The following is a 17,712-nucleotide window of genomic DNA, read 5'->3' on the forward strand; positions in this document are numbered from 1 at the left end:
TCGACTTTTTATTGTTGACTCCCTAGCTGATTCTTGGAAAATTGGTGCCATTAATGACAAAGGTTCCTCTCTCCCTAAATAGACCCAGAATAACGACATTGTCTCTGTAGTGAGAATACATAATAGCCTGAATGTTATCTCTGATTTAGTCACAGTAGATGTCTTGTTTAGACTCAAAAAGGGTTGCCAAACTTTGCTTCACTCTTTGTAGTTTCCTATTCTCAGTCCACACTGGTGCTCCATACATTGGGCCTCATACTATTTTACTTTAGTAAACCTCAGTTACTAGACAGTACCACTTACCTCCACACTCCAGGCTGAACCCTTGTAGACCGGGATATCTGTTGGAGGTCGAGGACGAATATATCCATGCCAGATTTGGGATTTCCACCTACAATACGCTTACATACGATGTATCTATATGGAAGTCATTTACATAGTCAATGATTAACTTGAAAAATCTAGCGTTTTCCCAATTGGCTTGCGGAGTGGGATAAGCTGCCTCTACTCAGACATGCTCCAAGGTACCATTCTAGTTGAGGACTCCTGCAGTGTGGCACTGGGGGGCTAGTGTAGGTCGGGGTGTTTGTCCGGGAGCACGGGTGGCGCGAGGGAAGGCTGTGTCCTCATTGCAGTGTCTATCGTCTGTTCCTCCACGGTGCTGGTGGGGGCTGGTAGGGGCCAGAACACTGTGTCTGTATCCAGAGTCTCTACCCCTTACACTTCACTTGATGCACCCCAACATTCAACATGCATACCCAGGACCTTGTCACATTACTTAATGTCCTAAAATATGGTAGCCCACAAATTCCTCCTATCCGCCAGCCTGTTAGATCGCACCTCCTTTCTGGGCTGCGCCATGGGGAATCTGGTCTCTTTGAACCCCATCATTCATTGTGCGGCCCCACTCTTGTATCATTGGATATGGTAATCCCTAAATGCCTTATCTGTTCGGAGGCCTGATAGATCTCACCTCAATTCCGATGCTGTTTGTAGATGAGTAGCTTACTGTGTATGTTACTCTTTGTCCCTTACTATTGTAAATTGTATTTATAGGGTGCTTATTACCCCTGACAAAGCACTGAAGAACTTTGTGGCAAGTAGCACACGTTATCCCTTAAGTTTGTTACAGTTGTTCTACCCTTAATAGAATGGTGGCATTCTTTAAAAGTGATAACACACACCGAGGAGTTAAAAAGAAAGTAGAAGAGTTCTTATAATGGTAAGCAGGAAATAAAGAAAGTGAACATAGGTCAGTTGTCACGTGTCAAGCATGTAAGGACATTGAAGCCCTTTGAGCCCAATGGGCGTTGTGCGTCTGCTGGGTATGGTACCCGCCTTTAGATCCCTCCTTGTAGCCTGTGTTGCTCCCCAGGATTTCTATTCTTAGTGGACCCTCCGTTCAGCGTGTTGCCCCCGCTCTGACGTCACTGACACCTTAGCCTCCTCTTCTAACTGAGGGCCTGTCGGATCTCACCTCCCGTGCTCCCCTGCTCCCCGTGGGTGCTGCCTCCCCTGGGCTGTAACGCTACTTTCACCCTCTCGCTGTCGGATGAGTCACCTAAACGTTTGTTACAGCCACACTGCCCACAACATGTTTCTGATTGTGGTGTAGCTAGGGCGGGTGCTGAGCACAGGGGAGTGGGCTTGTCTCTGTGAATATATGGATGAAATAAAGTGCGTGTCATGGTGGGTGAGGGTGGGGCCGGTGGGCACTCGGGCTATGGTGACCAGACGTCCCGCATTTGCCCGGACAGTCCCGGGTTTTCAACAGCTGTCCTGGCAGATTTTGGCAATATGGGCTCATGTCCCGGTTTTTAGAGGGGGTCGGCTGAAACCAGTGAGAGGCACTTATTCATTGTTCTAAAGTAGTGCTGGTTAGCATCTGTTATAAGTAAGCAATTTAATTTACAGGTATTATGCTGGTTTTCGAAATTACATTTTATGTATGTTCTTAGTGCTTTTTCTGTGTTCCTATGTTAAGAGTTGTCATTTTGCGCAGCACCGTTGATGTAATATTGTAGTCCTTCTTCTATTTTTGCAGAATGTCCCGGTTTTTAGTTCTCAAGATCTGGTCACGGGTACATTCCTTAAGCTACAGGTTACCGACGACGACAGGTGCCTGGGTACAGCCGCCAGGAGCGAAATGTAATCAGCATCTCTGTGCCCTGGTATACTCTTGAGGCCCTTCACACTGACACCCACAAAATGACGACGTAGAACACAGATAACCTCACGGGTCACTGGCTCCGGGCCTGCAGTAGCCACGACAGCCAGCGTTGCCATGTGTTTGCATTTCGTGTCCACTCAGAACTATACTGATAGACTGTGCAATATGACCTACTCATGTTGAACACCCTGATTCACCAGCGTCCTTGAGACTGGTAAGATACCTGCAAATATAGTCTAGTAGGGTAATGCACCTGCTGAAGAAATGGTCGTGAAACCTACCGTCAACAGTTTTGTACCTGAGCAGGGCAAAATCTGCTTTTTAGGTCTCGCCTGACGTAAGACTGCGCAGACATGCGCAGTCTCGCTGGCGAGATTTAACGTTTTGGTTAGATTTCTATAGTGGGCTTTAAGCCCCGCCCCTCCTTTCCATTGGCTGGTGTCACTGTTTATGCTAAACGGTGGCCAGCCATTGCAAAGGAGCGTCTCGTGACGTACACTTTTCTCTTTTAGAGCCGTCCCAGTTGGACTGGCTGCCCCGACTTACTGCTGGCGTAAAAGGTTTTCTTATCTTTATGGGGCCAAACACATGGCCCCATAAAGATAAGAAACCAGTCATGCGAGTCAGTCCAACTGGGACGGCTCACGAGCCAGTGCAACTGGGACGGCTCTAAAAGAGAAAAAGACTATCCCTTCATTTATCTCCTGCACACACATGGCCAATTCACTCTCTTCCTACATACACCATACCCCTCTAAGCTCCATATCTTGCTCTTGGCGCAGGTCACGCTCCGCAGGGCTCCGTAGAAGATGGGCAGCAGTGCCATGATCATCAGCCTCCCGTGGGCTAGTGCCGCCCCTCGGGGGAGGTCGGCAGCCGGGCAGATGCGTTGGAAGCTGTGGGGTCCGAGTCGTTAATCAGCGACGGGGGAGGCTCTACCTCTGCCATGGCTGGAGGTTCGGGGAGCTGCGGGTTTCAGAGAGGGAGGTGGGACGGGAAGGTGCAGCGCCGAGGCTGCGTGGAGCTCTGTAGGAGGGCTCCGGACAGGGAAGAGACTGCTCTTTCAAGCTCCGCTGCTTTTTGGTACCGGTAAGGCCACGTTTATTTTTTTTAAATTTTTTTTTTTGTTGCATATTTTATATAGCGCGAACTCGACCCAAAGGTATTGGAGCGCTTTACATAGCACCGTATTTACATTACACATTCAGGCACGGGGAGATTAAGTGATTTGCCCAGAATCACATGAAGTGGACGCGACCTTGAGGCTTGAACCCTGGTTTCCTGCACCAGAGTCGGCAGCGCAGAGTGACGTCCCTCCCGTATGAAGCACTGCGCAAGCTCCACTTTGTCCTTAGCAAATCCGGTAAACGTGCTTAACCTCAATGATAGACTGTACAGGTAAACCTTCATTTATTTCAGAGACCACAAGAAGTTTTGAAATTGAGACTGCATTTGTGAAATAGGGCAGGCAGCAGAGAACACTGGGCGCCAACAACCAATCGGCTTCTTTGTTGTTCTTGGAGCACACGCCAAAAAAGGGGCCGGAAAGATGCCACCCGCAACCGATATCTAAATGAACATCTGAGCGACATCTGCACAGCGCTCAGTTTCATTTGACAAAACGGGCTGGGGTGAGAGGTCACTTCTAAATCTCATTCAAGCAAGAGCGGAAATATTTTAAGTCACAGCAAAAAGCAAAATTGTCTGTCTGCCATCTATTTCTAGCATTAAAGAGATTGCCAAACTTACTCCATAGTCAGCAATGTCGGTAGGGGCGGGATTGCAAGTAGAGCGGGCGCACAGGTACAGAGCAGCTGGAACAAGGACGGGCTTGCAGAACGGAAGAGGGGTCGTCGAGTAATGGTTTCCTCTCCGCACTGTGCCGCTCCACCCGTGGTCATGAGTGAGTGATGGCCGGTGCTACCAAAGTGTACTCAACACTGTCAGCAAATTATGCGACCAAAAAGAAACAGACAAGATTCCAGATCACACGTAGGAGATGGCCGCCATTATACCATGTGTACCTTAGCCCTCAGGTTGGCTTGGAGGCACTGCTTAATTTGTATTAAAACAAGCATTGAAAATGCAATAGGCCTCGCCTTTTATTAAGTTAAAGCCATTTGCTTTGCTATATAATACCATTTGCAAAGCAAATGGCTTTAACTTAATAAAAGGCGGGGCCTATTGCATTTTCAATGCTTGTTCTCATTCTGAGGTTGATAAAGGGGGCCTCGTTGGACTGGGTAACAGTAACGCCTGATATATCAAATAAATAATATAAAACCAGAAGTCTATGCCGCAAGCACTTTTAGGCTGAAAGTAAAGACGTCGCACAACAACCACATATGCGTGTGGAGAAGTGCTTAAGTGCCCCACAAAGGGATAGTGGGCGCTATACAAATGCTATAATACAATACTAAATGTTATTAAAATTATTATTACAACACATTGCAAATCTGATTGTGCTGGCACATAACTGGACAGTAACACAGTGCTGCCAAGGGGTTGCATAAGCCACTCAATATGTGTATGCTTTTCTTCTCATTCTCTGAGTTACTGAGGACACCTCTGGACCCGGAGATAACACATCCCTCACACTGAGAGAGAGAAGTGCCCAGGGTGTGACAGGGATATGATGCGACATGGTACATTTCCCCAGTGTCACACTGCTCTCCGTGGTACTGATATACGAAGTTATTTCCAAGAAATAAACTGGAAATAAACCCGAATACATACATCCAACATACACATATCTACAGTGACAACGTGCCTACTAATGCACGTTCCACGCCTATCCCGGCATGCCTCACGGGTGCACAAAGTATGCGAAGATAGATCAGTCTTTGCAGTTTCAAGAGGGTAAGTCTAGAAAGGGGGCACATGCATAAAATACATGTGCCCCACAAAACTATAGGCTTTAATATTTTTTTAAATTACAATTCCCATAACGTTTGACATGTGTAGTAGTGCTTTCATAGAGGGCTTGTCGATGTACATAATTGTCATCCAGACACGCACATACTTTTAGAACAAGCATATTTTAAACACGAGCCACATTCGTCCAGTCAAAGGACACGTGTCAACCTTAATGTTGAAAAGTGTACTTTGCACATATGTCTTTCCTTCTGCACATGTTTTTAAGGTGCTGGGGCTTGTGAGATGACGTCGCTGCTGAGCACTGGGCCTTCCATGGCCCTCCCTCCTGTAACTCTCTCTTCAGGCCTAGCTGGGAACGAAGCCCGTGCTTCCCTCACCCCCTCCCAACACGCCTCAGGCCCATGTCATCACCCTGTCTCCCACCGCCAGCACTAACACGCCTTGTCTGCTCTGTTTCAGGGGGCAGATGGACTGTCAGAGCCCGAGGGGGTTTCTCTGAAGCGGGTCGCTGTGGTGGAAGATTTCTTCGACATCATCTATTCCATGCATGTGGAGACCTCGGTGGAGCCAGGAAAAGCGCCCAAACATGCCGGGCAGAAGAAAACCTACAGAGCGGTGAGTGTGCCCTGTAATATCATGTCATGTATCATGGAGAATCGTCATTGGCTGAAAGAGGTTCCTGCATTATCAGCGCATATTCAGGAGCATGCTCACAGGACGCCTGTCATCATCATGGCATATCCTGGTTCATTGTAATTGGCTGAGGGAAGGCCTATATTGTCATGTCATATCCTACAGCACGGTCATTGGCTGACTGAGGGACCGGCATTATTATATCATATTCTGGATCATGGTCAGACAATGCCAAATATTATCCTGTCATTTCCTGGCTCACATTTGCTGGATGTGAGAGGACAGAAGATTTTCATGTCATATCCTGGAGCATGGTCATTGGCTGGGAGAGGGCTTCATTATTACATCATATCCTGGCACATGGTATTGGCTAGGAGAGGGCTTCATTATTACATCATATCCTGGCACATGGTATTGGCTGGGAGAGGGCTCATTATTATATCATATCCTGGAGCATGGTATTGGCTGGGAGAGGGTTTCATTATTGTATCATATCCCAGAGCATGGTCATTGGCTGTGAGAGGGTTTCATTATTGTATCATATCCCGGAGCATGGTCATTGGCTGTGAGAGGGCTTCATTATTGTATCATATCCCGGAGCATGGCCATTGGCTGGGAGAGGGCTTCATTATTATTTCATATCCTGGATCTTGGTATTGGCTGGAAGAGGGTTTCATTATTATTTCATATCCCGGAGCATGGTCATTGGCTGGGAGAGGGCTTCATTATTATTTCACATCCTGGAGCATGGTACTGGCTGGGAGAGGGTTTCATTATTGTATCATATCCCGGAGCATGGCCATTGGCTGGGAGAGGGCTTCATTATTATTTCATATCCTGAAGCATGGTATTGGCTGGGAGAGGGTTTCATTATTATTTCATATCCCGGAGCATGGTCATTGGCAGGGAGAGGGCTTCATTATTATTTCATATCCTGGAGCATGGTATTGGCTGGGAGAGGGTTTCATTATTATATCATATCCTGGAGCATGGTATTAGCTGGGAGAGGGTTTCATTATTATATCATATCCCGGAGCATGGTCATTGGCTGGGAGAGGGCTTCATTATTATTTCATATCCTGAAGCATGGCATTGGCTGGGAGAGGGCAGTGCATTGTTATATCATATCCTGGAGCATGGTCATTGGCTGGGAGAGGGCTTCATTATTATATCATATCCTGGAACATGGTATTGGCTGGGAGAGGGTTTCATTATTGTATCATAACCCGGAGCATGGTCATTGGCTGGGAGAGGACTTCATTATTATTTCATATCCTGGATCTTGGTATTGGCTGGGAGAGGGCAGTGCATTGTTATATCATATCCTGGAGCATGGTCAGAAAATACCTAACATTAGCACCTCATATCTTGGCACATAGTAATTTATTGTGAGAAGGCCTATCATTGTCTCGTCACATCCTGTAGCATGGTCATTGGCTGGGAGAGGGTCCTGCATTATCATGCATAAGACCCTTGATTATCATGTCATATCCTGGGGCATGATGATTGGTTGGGAGAAAGGAGGGCCTATCTGCATACACACAACCTTTAAACTCTTTATGCTGGGTCTCTTTTAAATGTCAAATACTGCCTTCTCTCCAGAATCTGATGCCCCCGGACATCCTTTGTCCTGCCTTTTGAAGTACAATGGTACCTGCCAGCATGTTTAAAATGTTTCTTCACTGTCCTACAAAAGGTTTCTAATCACATGCCTGTGTGCAATTTATTATACGATGAACAATTGAATGAAGATGTGGGTAACTGTGCAATGTTTTTTCACTTCTTGGCCTCAAAATGCCCTGGCAGAGGCATGTAGGACAAGAAGAGGAGTGAATTTATTCCCGAGTTGAGATTAAAACCCTTTTTTTATAAGGATTGTATTTGAAAGTCTTCTTGATTACTGGTTTTCTATTTACCCTTTAACTCCCCAAAAAGAAGCACAATGTTTGTTTTTTATTGTGACACTTTTGGAAGCATCTATGAAGGGAGCGCACAGCCTGTCAGATGACCGTTTTGGTTAAGAGATCCTTCTTAGCAGTGTAGTACCATACAGGATTCTATGAAAGGCACCTAGATGGCTTACAGAAGCTCCTTGGGTACAATTCCAGGTGAAGTTCCTGTGGCAGTGCTTATCAGATAAGACTAACATTGGCCAATCATAAGGCAGAAGGAAGAAGATCTAACTTTTAATGACCGAATTGGGTTAGAAAAATCTGCTCTAGGTTATACTGAATCCACAACCAACACTCCTTCAAGAAGAGCTCTCGTTTGCCTGATCGCAGTGATTTAATGCGCTCCCATTTGCAGTGTCAAAGGTACGTCAAGAGGTTCCTTGGCCTTCAGAGGCCCTCAATATCCAAATACTCAATATAGGAATATTGCACAGTTTTGGGGCCATCACAATATTAGGAGGCCCTGTGACATCAGGAAGCCCTTCAAAGTAATCTTCATGCCACTCAGCAATGGAGTTATTGGGATGGAACCACCAGTTGCATAGCTTCTGATCTCATCTGTTGGGACAGAGAGCTGCACCTTGCCCTGTGTCTCCATCCACTCACAAATGACTAAAGAGAACCAAGGGCTACATAAACACATCTAATATCTTTCCACAAAAACAGAACATACATAATGCCAAAGCTTCCTATCAGGTAGGCACATAAAATGCTTTTAAAAAGTGCCCTTTTAATGACTCGATGGGCTGTCTTTTGTGTTTTCTGCTCTTTCTCTGACAACAGGTATGATTCATAAGTTCAACTTTTTCCGGGCGGACATAATCCCCATTGCTCAAGTTTGGGTCATGTCTCTTGCTCAACAGACCAACTTGCAAGAGAGAAGGGAGGTCCACACTGGTGTAGCCAGGATGCCATGGGACCTAAATTAAACAAAGAGAATGAGCCCTGCCTCTCCTGTTTTAGTCGAGGTACAGTCAGCCCTTCAGGTCTTAAGGTTCTGTCTATACAAAACTTCCTTGATGATTTGGAGAAATCATTTCTTTCAATTAGGCTGCCCAGCACTTATTCAGGAGCTGAGCATTGTTTAAGTGAATTTAACAGGGTCTTCTATTTCCATCAACGACAGATCTGATTAAATGTGTTTAGCTTGGAAATTAATTCAGTTGTTAATAATTTTGCTAAACTAGTTAGTGAAATTCAATTCAAGGTTTGACTTTTGATGAGTTAGATACTCATGGCTTTTCTACTGAAAGTAGGTTCATATTTTCACATCAGCCAGACAGTTTCCTTCACTGTTTTATTTCTTCATCCTGGAGCGGTTTTGCATTCAATTAAGATTAAAAGACATTGCAGTAATATTCGGATATGGCCATGGCACTGAAAGTGAACTGTTAAATCCATGTTGTTTGTGTTGTGTTTACTTCTATCTGTCCTCGCGACTTGCCTCGCGCTACCATCTGCCTCGAGCCTTCGCCCAAGGTTCCATGACGTTTCCCCGTTCTATTCTGGAACCTTGGGCGAGGGTGACGGTTGGAAGGACAGTTGACAGCTTGCCAGGTAGATTGTTAGACGCCTCTTGGTGTCAGGGCTTTACCGGATTAAACTTCATTTATTCTACCTTACCTGTTTCCGGATTTCATCTTTACAAATTGGCGACGAGTGCCCTGACGCCACTGCGGACCTGCGTGTGAGTTCGTGTCTCGTACACTCCTGATTCTTTCACGACCCTCGTAGACCTTCAAGACGGCGTCAAATTCTGCCACGTTGGTGCTGGACGACGACCCTCGTGGACTTTCGGGACGGCGTTAAATTCTGCCACGTTGGTGCTATTCAAATTTACGGTGAGATCCATGCTGACTTATGTTGTGGCGCTCTCCCGCATCGTCTTTGAATTTTGGGCCATTGACTGTTGTGCTTCGCTATTGTGCGCTTGATTCCCCCCACGCCTTGCATCTTAAGGGACGTTGCCTCTTTCTGGCGGTTTCCTGTATTCTAACAAAGGCGCTTCACCTCAGGGATCAGCGTGTTGGCACATACCGCGTCACTGGAACGCATTGGCGGACATTTTGAATTGGGCTCACATTTCAATCTCAGCGGCCATTTTAAGAGCGTCTTGTACGCGTTTACACGCTTCATCTCTTCATTTCTTCACAGTGATGCGCTCACTCAGATTTATTGAAGTGAATTGATGCGCACACTGTCTGCTGCCATTCCAATCACATTGGATGGTTTCTTCAACACTTATAACATAGTGTATTGTACGTTGATTGCTACCACTGCGAAATTGGAATTTTTTTCGCATTACTTCACTATTGTTACCACAGTTGGCTCTTCAGTGATGCACACACTACCTTGTGCGTCTTCATGATATTACTTTAGTTTCCTTACGTTGTGTATTATCTGCTTTGCTTCTTATTTTCGTCTCTATTTTCCTTCTTCCTTCTTATTCTACCCTTACACTCTTCTTATTTATTTATTTCCTTATTCTCCTTCTTCTTGTGTTTTCTCTCTTCCTTTCGTCTTTTCCATTTTGTCATGGCTTCAGGCAATATTTGGAACCTTTCTCCACCTCAACCCTTCATTCCTGCGCCAGGTGATTCGTCTCTTAAATGGGAAGATTGGCGTGAATACTTCGAGAATTATATCTCTACTTTTGATGAGGAAGGTGAGGAACTTACTCCAGAGAGGAAGAAGAAAATTTTGCTGCACTGCGTGGGAGCGAAAACTATGAAGATTTATAACAGCATTAATAAGAAAGTGAGAGCTGCAGGGGATGACGACGTTTATGCTCATGCCTTAGAGGATCTTACGAATTACTTCAAACCTACTGTTTGCGTGTCAGTCCACAGATACAAGTTCTTTCATCGCAAACAAAATTCAGAGGAGTCCAATGAAGATTTTGTCTATGCACTTAAAAACTTGGCTCTGACCTGCAGATTTGGTGAGCTTCATGGTGAATTCATTCGCGACCAGATAATTATGCGTTCTGCGAATCGTGAGATCCAGGAGAAACTGTGGGCTAAAGGAGAAGCTCCTCTCCAAGAAATCATTGACATGGTCAAGAGAACGGAATTGACAGGTAGATGCGCCAAGGCTGTTCTTTCTGAAAAGAAAAGTCAACATTCAGAGGAGGATCAAACTATTGTAGCCAAAGTGAAACACTTTAGAAATACTACTAAGACAGCTTCTCATGAACTAAAAACAAGGAATGAGTCTTCGTCGAAGGTCATGTTGACCGGAAACAAAAGATGTTTTAGATGTGGTAGCAAATTCCATCTGGCGAACGACAAAAACTGCTCTGCCCTGAAACAGAAATGTACCAAGTGTGGAATTGTTGGTCACTTTGCAAAAATGTGTCATAGCAAGCAAAGGAAGAACTCTAACGTGAAAGTAGTTGTACCTGATGGATATGACATGTCGGATTCCTCTGATGAGGATGACATGAATCTTTTTGTGCTACTTGTTGATGATGACGTTCTGAATGTGAAGGGCAAAAGCAAAAAACCTATCTGCCATATGGAGATTGGTGGGGTGAACATTGCCATTGTAGCTGATTCGGGATCACCCTATACAATTGTTAACAGAAGTGTCTTGGAGGAAAAATTCATTCCCGTGTTAGGCCGCAAGCTTGCCAGTCCTGACATTTCACCCAAGACTTTCACAGGAGAACCTATCGATATTTTGGGTTACAGGGAACTGCCTTTCCTATTCAAAGACAGACAAACAGTTAGCAAATTGTACGTTTCTGCCGTTGGTCCTTCTGTACTGGGGTGGAGGGACCAAGGTAAGCTGGGCATATTCCTAGATCCCAAAAGCCCTGATCCCGTCTTGTCTGTGCAATCGGAGGATGCATATGCAATAAATATCAAAGAGAAGTTTCAAACTGTATTTTCTGGGAAAATAGGGAAGCTTAAAGGATTTCATCATAAAATTGAACTAAAAAAAGATGCTGTTCCGTGTATCCATAAATGCAGGAACATCCCTTTATCCATCAGGGATGAAGTAAAATCAGAACTCGTTAAACTACAAAAGGGTGGTATTATTGAACCCGTGGAGTCTGCAGAATGGGTCGCACCTTTGGTTTGCGCTAAAAAATCCAACGGCAAGCTCCGTTTATGTGTGGACCTCAGGGACCTTAATAAGAATATCCTTATTGATCAATACCCTTTGCCTAGAATCAGTGAGATGTTTTCTCGTACTAATGGAATAAAATGGTTCTCGACTGTTGACCTTACTGCAGCGTACCACCAGGTTGCATTACATCCTGACAGCAGAAGCCTCACTACATTTGTGACTCCATTTGGATGTTTTAGGTTTAAGAGAGTCCCTTTTGGACTTGCCTCTGCTGCAGCTATGTTTCAGAGGCATATGCATATGCTATTTAAAGATGAGCCCAACCTGTTAATTTTTCAGGATGACATTATGATCATGGGAACCACCAGGGAGGAACATGATGAGAATTTGTTTAGGGTTCTTAAGACTTTGGAACAGTATGGTCTTACCGCTGACATTCTGAAGTGTAAATTTGCTGAGACCAGTGTTACCTATTTAGGTCATGAAATTTGCGGTGAAGGCATCAAACCAAAAAAAGAGTTGTTGTCAGCTATCAAGGATGCCCCTTCCCCAAAAAAGAAAGATGAAGTGAAGGCTTTTTTGGGGTTGTCTGAATTTTATGCGAAATTTGTAAAAGACTTTTCTTCTAAGACCTTTCCTCTTAGACAGCTTGTTAAACAAGGATGCAAATTCGTGTGGTCTGATGAGTGTGAGAGGGCTTTTGGGGATATAAAAGATGACATTTGCAGAGCCCCACCTTTGCAAGGTTTTAATCCCTCCCTACATTCCATTGTTACCACTGATGCCAGCGAGAAAGGTTTGGGGGCGGTTTTGAGCCAAATTGACAGCCTGGGCGTTGAGAGGACTGTTGCTTTTGCCTCACGCTCCATTACACCCACTGAGGAAAGATACTCCGTTATAGAGCGTGAGGCTTTAGCATGTGCATGGGGTTTGGGACATTTTCGGCAGTATGTCTGGGGATTTAACATTACCCTGAGAAGTGACCATAAACCCCTGGTCAAAGTACTTACTACTAAGGGTTTACAAACTGCCTCTCCCCGTCTTGCACGGATTTCGGTGAGAATGTTGGATTATAATTACAATGTACAATATGTTCCTGGATCAAAAAATGTGGTTGCTGACTGTTTGAGTCGTTTACCTTTGCCTTGCACAGATGACTCCGTAGGAGAAATCGAATCTTTTTGTGTTGCTAAAATTCTGGATGACATTTCTTGTATTTCGCAACATGAATGGTTATCAGCACAAGCTGGAGACACTACTTTGTGCCAGGTTGGGAAGTATATTGTTGAGGGCTGGCCCATAAAGAAAGACTTACCCCACAGTTTGCGTACTTTCTGGGAATTGAGGCACGAGTTGTCATTAGAAGGTGGTCTTATCCTCAGAAATGGGAGAGTCATACCCCCCACTTCCCTTCGATCCAAATTGCTTGATATCTGTCATGAAGGGCATCTTGGTATTGGGAAGACTAAGAGTAGGGTTAAAACCTCTTACTGGTGACCGGGGTTGGACCTGAAAATAGAAAGGAGGGTGAGGAACTGTCTGGCTTGTGAAAACTCTGATAAGTCACAGCATACCTTGAAACCATCCCTTCAACCACTGTCCAATCCTTGTATGCCATGGACAAGACTGGGAGTTGACATTTTTGGGCCCATTTGGGAAAAAGGAGAGCAAGTTTATCTCATTGTCTTGGTGGATCATTTTTCTAAATGGCCAGAAGTGGAAATTGTGCAATCTGCTGATGCTAAAGCCATCATCAAGTTCTTAAAGAGTGTGTTCATGAGGGAAGGGTTGCCCAAGTGTATTGTAACCGACAATGGTCCACAGTTCGTTTCTGACAGCTTTAAGTGGTTTGTCAATGACAATGGCATTTCTCACAAGACTACCTCCCTGTACCACCCTGCTGGTAATGGTGCAGTGGAGAGGTTTAACCGTGTTGTGAAGGGGATTGTGCAATTGGCCAATCATAATGATCTCTCGTGGAGGAAGGAATTGACTCACAACTTGTGGGCTTTCCGTGTGACACCCTGCGAGTCTACTGGCTCTAGTCCTTTTGTTTTATTAAGAGGCAGAACACCTATCACCAAAGACTGCATTGGGTGGTCATTCCCTAAGAAAGTTGATTGGTCTGTGGAATCGGTTAATGACAAAATTACACGTACTCAGCAAAAGAGTAAAGACCATTATGACTCCAAGCATGCATGCAAACATGTCAATATTCATGTAGGACAGTGGGTTAGAGCCAAGAGTAGTGGTTTTGTCAAAAAAGGATTTAGCCGCTATTCGCAACCCCTTATGGTCAAGGAAATCTTTTGCAATTCTGCACTCTTGAGTGATGGAAAGGTGTGGCATTTGTCGTCTCTGTCATTGTGCCAGGGAGATGGTACCTTGCCCCCACAGTCCTCTGATCCAGGGTGGAGGAGTGTTTGCACCTCTTCTAGATATGATTGGATTCTTGACGACGACATCCACCAGGGATATTCCCATGTAGGTAGTGAGGTTCCACCCTTAAACGATCCTGGGGAGGGCACCAGTGGTTGTCCTGTCTTGAGGGAGAATTCCACCAGTCTTAGTGACTCTAGTGTTGTTTTCAATGATCAACCTATTCCTGAGAGTTCCGCTGGGGAGACCATTGTTCGCACGTCATTTGACTCCACTACTCGTAGTGCTGACGATACTCCCCAAGTTGGAATTCCAGACACGCCATAAGATGGTTTCCCTCCTCATGAGCTTGACGTTGGTGCTTCCAATGTTAAAGAGTCCACCATTAGTAGACACGGGAGAGAGATAATTCCTCCTAAAAAGTTACAAGATTTTGTATGTGATTAATTACATTTTGTTTTGTATCCTTTCACTTTTGATATTCCTGTAACCTTATTTTCCTTACAGTTGCTTACACTACTTTGTGGTTCCACTCATCCTGTTTTAATTTTCTGTAAATGAGGAGATGTGTTGTGTTTACTTCTATCTGTCCTCGCAACTTGCCTCGCGCTACCATCTGCCTCGAGCCTTCGCCCAAGGTTCCATGACGTTTCCCCGTTCTATTCTGGAACCTTGGGCGAGGGTGACGGTTGGAAGGACAGTTGACAGCTTGCCAGGTAGATTGTTAGACGCCTCTTGGTGTCAGGGCTTTACCGGATTAAACTTCATTTATTCTACCTTACCTGTTTCCGGATTTCATCTTTACAGTTTGTTGATCTTGAATCAAACAATATTGTTGATCCAAAGCAATTTATCTCTAATTCTTAAATATATAAAATGGTCTTATCAATAGGCCAACTGCCTACACTTGGATCATTTTAATTCTCATTACTAGGCGTAAAACAGCACCTTTTTTACACTTGAATAATTTCATTCTCATTGAAATCTGGAAAGGAATCAAATTGGTTCATATCGTATGTGTTCATTTCTGCTTGTTGTATCACTCTAAAACAGATGCGTCCATTGGTCTCTCATTCCAGGAAGGATCTTTTAGGTGAAGGCTCGTTTCCTAGGTGTTGTCCTCATTACAGTTTTTACACTTTGATACTCTGTTCTACATAACTGGATCTATAAAGGATCCCTTATTTGAAAGTAATAACAGTTCTTCAGTGTGGGTGTTCTCTGCAGAGTTTCATGCATGCCTACCAATTCCATCCTTCACAATTGAAGTGGCATACTGTCCGTGACCAAACCGAAAACAGATGGACACTGGGGGTACAGTCTTATGTAGACTATTTGACATTAGAGATGGCTAAACAAAGTGGAAACTCTATATGTTTGGGGGGCAATTCGAAATTATGCAGAGAGTGGGAGTAATGGCCTGAAATGGATGAATCTACAGCAGATACCCATACCAAGGTCATATTACTGAAGCACCAAACCAGCTGTGTTATATGCGGTGAACCAACATATCTAGACAGGGCCTGTGGGAGCTTCAATTCTGTCTTTGCTATACTTCATTTCTAAGCATTATTTAATGAAAATATGTTAAGGTTGTGTTTCAGAGGTATTTCCTTTAGTGAGGACAATTGCGGATTGCAACCCAGAGGCTGCTTCAAATCACATAGGCCAGCCAGACTTGATCATATGTCCCACAAAACAACTTCTTCATGGTGAGATCTATCCTGATATATTGTGCACTGGCTGAAGTCTGGAGATAGATTTAAGTCGGAGAGAATGTTTAGCGCACCTTAAATTTTCAATGTCCTAGCTTACTTAATGATTTCCTTAAGTGACCGTTGAGTAGAATGCTATTGGCTAAAAAGCGACAGAAATTTGAGGGCATCTCAATCACGACTCAAGGTAATTTCAGAGCTATTGATGAATATGTTCTCTTAAGCCACATTCGTGTCACTGCAAGAAACTCACATCCAAGTTCAATACCTTTTTACACAATGGCTTTATAGCTGAGACTGAGCCATAAAATGCTCAACGTTTACTTCAATATTTTTGGAACCTCGGCTGTTTCATTTTGAAGGAGAAACTGATCATGCCAGGCTGGTAGCCATTGATGCTGTGTTCCAGCCTGGCTTGGAGCCAGCCTCTATCCTTGTTTTTGTCCTCTAGTGAGAACCAGTAAGGAAAAGACATAACTCACAGAAGGAAATGTCTAGTCTTCAGAACATTACGTTTTCAGGCAAACATTCATTACGAATGCAACATTTCGAAAAGCGAGTGCTTTGAGCAAAGCAAGCACTTAACAAAATAAAGCTCAGACCCACAGTCGCAGTGTGGGAATGGTAACAATCAAAGTTTAATGAAGAGCTATGATCCATGGAGGTCATAGCATTAAAAAGAAATACTGAGCAATCAACACATTGTAACATTTACGAGTAACTGCCCCCAAAGTATAATTTATTTACAACTACCCATCTAATTGTGTAGCGCTGTTATAATACTTCTAAAAACTTATACAGTGCATACACGTGAACCATATCGTCAGCAGTGACTATATTAGGCAGGGGCCCCAAAGCACTACTAGGTTCGTAGTGTGATACTGAGTCCCCCTTCTCAGACCGAACCATGATATATCACTATCAGTCAGTCAGCATTTGCATAGCACAGCACTGTTACCCCTAGGGTAATCTCGGCGCTGAGGGTGCTGTGTCTCTGTTGAAAAGCCAGGTCTTGAGTTTCTTTCTGAAGTTTGCCAGGGAGAGTGCTGTGCAGAGGTGATGGGGCATGTCGTTACAGGTCTTGGCAGCGATATAGGAGAAGGAGTGCCCTCTGCTGCGATGGATGCGTGGGTGTGTGCGAAGGTGAGTTAGGTGGAGTGCAGGTGCCTTGCGGGCAGGTGGAAGTTCAATCGATGGTTCATGTAGGATGGTCTTTGGTTGTGTAGAGCTTTGTATGCGTGCGTGAGGCTTTTGAAATAGCATCTCTTCTGGATGGGGAGCCGGTGAAGGTGTCTGAAATGAAGGGTGATGTGGGTCCACTTGAGGAGGTCAAGGATGAGTCTGGCTGCGGTGTTCTGTATGGTCTGGAGTCTTTTGAGGAGCTGGGTGGAAATTCCGGTTTAAAGAGCATTGCGGTAGTCAAGGCGGATGGTGATGAGGGCCTGTGTGATGGTCTTCCTGGTGTTGATTGGGATCCATCTGAAGATTCTGTGTAGCATGCAAAGGGTGTGGGAGCAAGAAGAGGTGACTGCGTTGACTTGTCATTTCATTGTCAGTTGGCTGTCGAGGCTGATGCAGAGGGTGCGTGCATGGTTTGTCTGTGTGGGTGTTGGTCCGAGTTATGCTGGCCACCAGCTGTGGTCCCATGCGGAGGTGTTCTTCCTGACGATCAGTACTTTTCTTTTGTTGGAGTTGAGTTAGAGGCAGCTGTGTCTCATCCATTTGGCTATGTCAGTCATGGTGTTGCAGAAGTTGGTTTTGGCGTTGGAGCGGTCCTTGGTGAGCGAGAGAATGAGTTTAGTGTTGTCAGCGTAGGAGATTGTCGAGTCTGTGGAATCTGACAATATCTGTGAGGGGGATCATGTAGATGTTGAACAGGGTGGGGCTGAGGGAAGATCCTTGGGGTACGCCA

General features: G+C 44.8%; 1 protein-coding gene across 2 annotated transcripts in view; it reads left to right on the forward strand.

Annotated features, from left to right (window-relative positions):
- NOL4L (nucleolar protein 4 like) overlaps positions 1 to 17,712 on the forward strand; it is a 463,439-nt gene that overhangs the window by 138,777 nt on the left and 306,950 nt on the right. For both annotated transcript variants that reach the window (XM_085619487.1, XM_085619488.1), the window contains exon 2: positions 5,507 to 5,662. In XM_085619487.1, the coding sequence (XP_085475613.1) occupies positions 5,507 to 5,662 (156 nt within the window). The remainder of the gene's footprint in view (positions 1 to 5,506; positions 5,663 to 17,712) is intronic.

Source organism: Triturus cristatus, chromosome 7, assembly GCF_964204655.1.
Source record: "Triturus cristatus chromosome 7, aTriCri1.1, whole genome shotgun sequence".
Classification (NCBI taxonomy): Eukaryota; Metazoa; Chordata; class Amphibia; order Caudata; family Salamandridae; genus Triturus; species Triturus cristatus.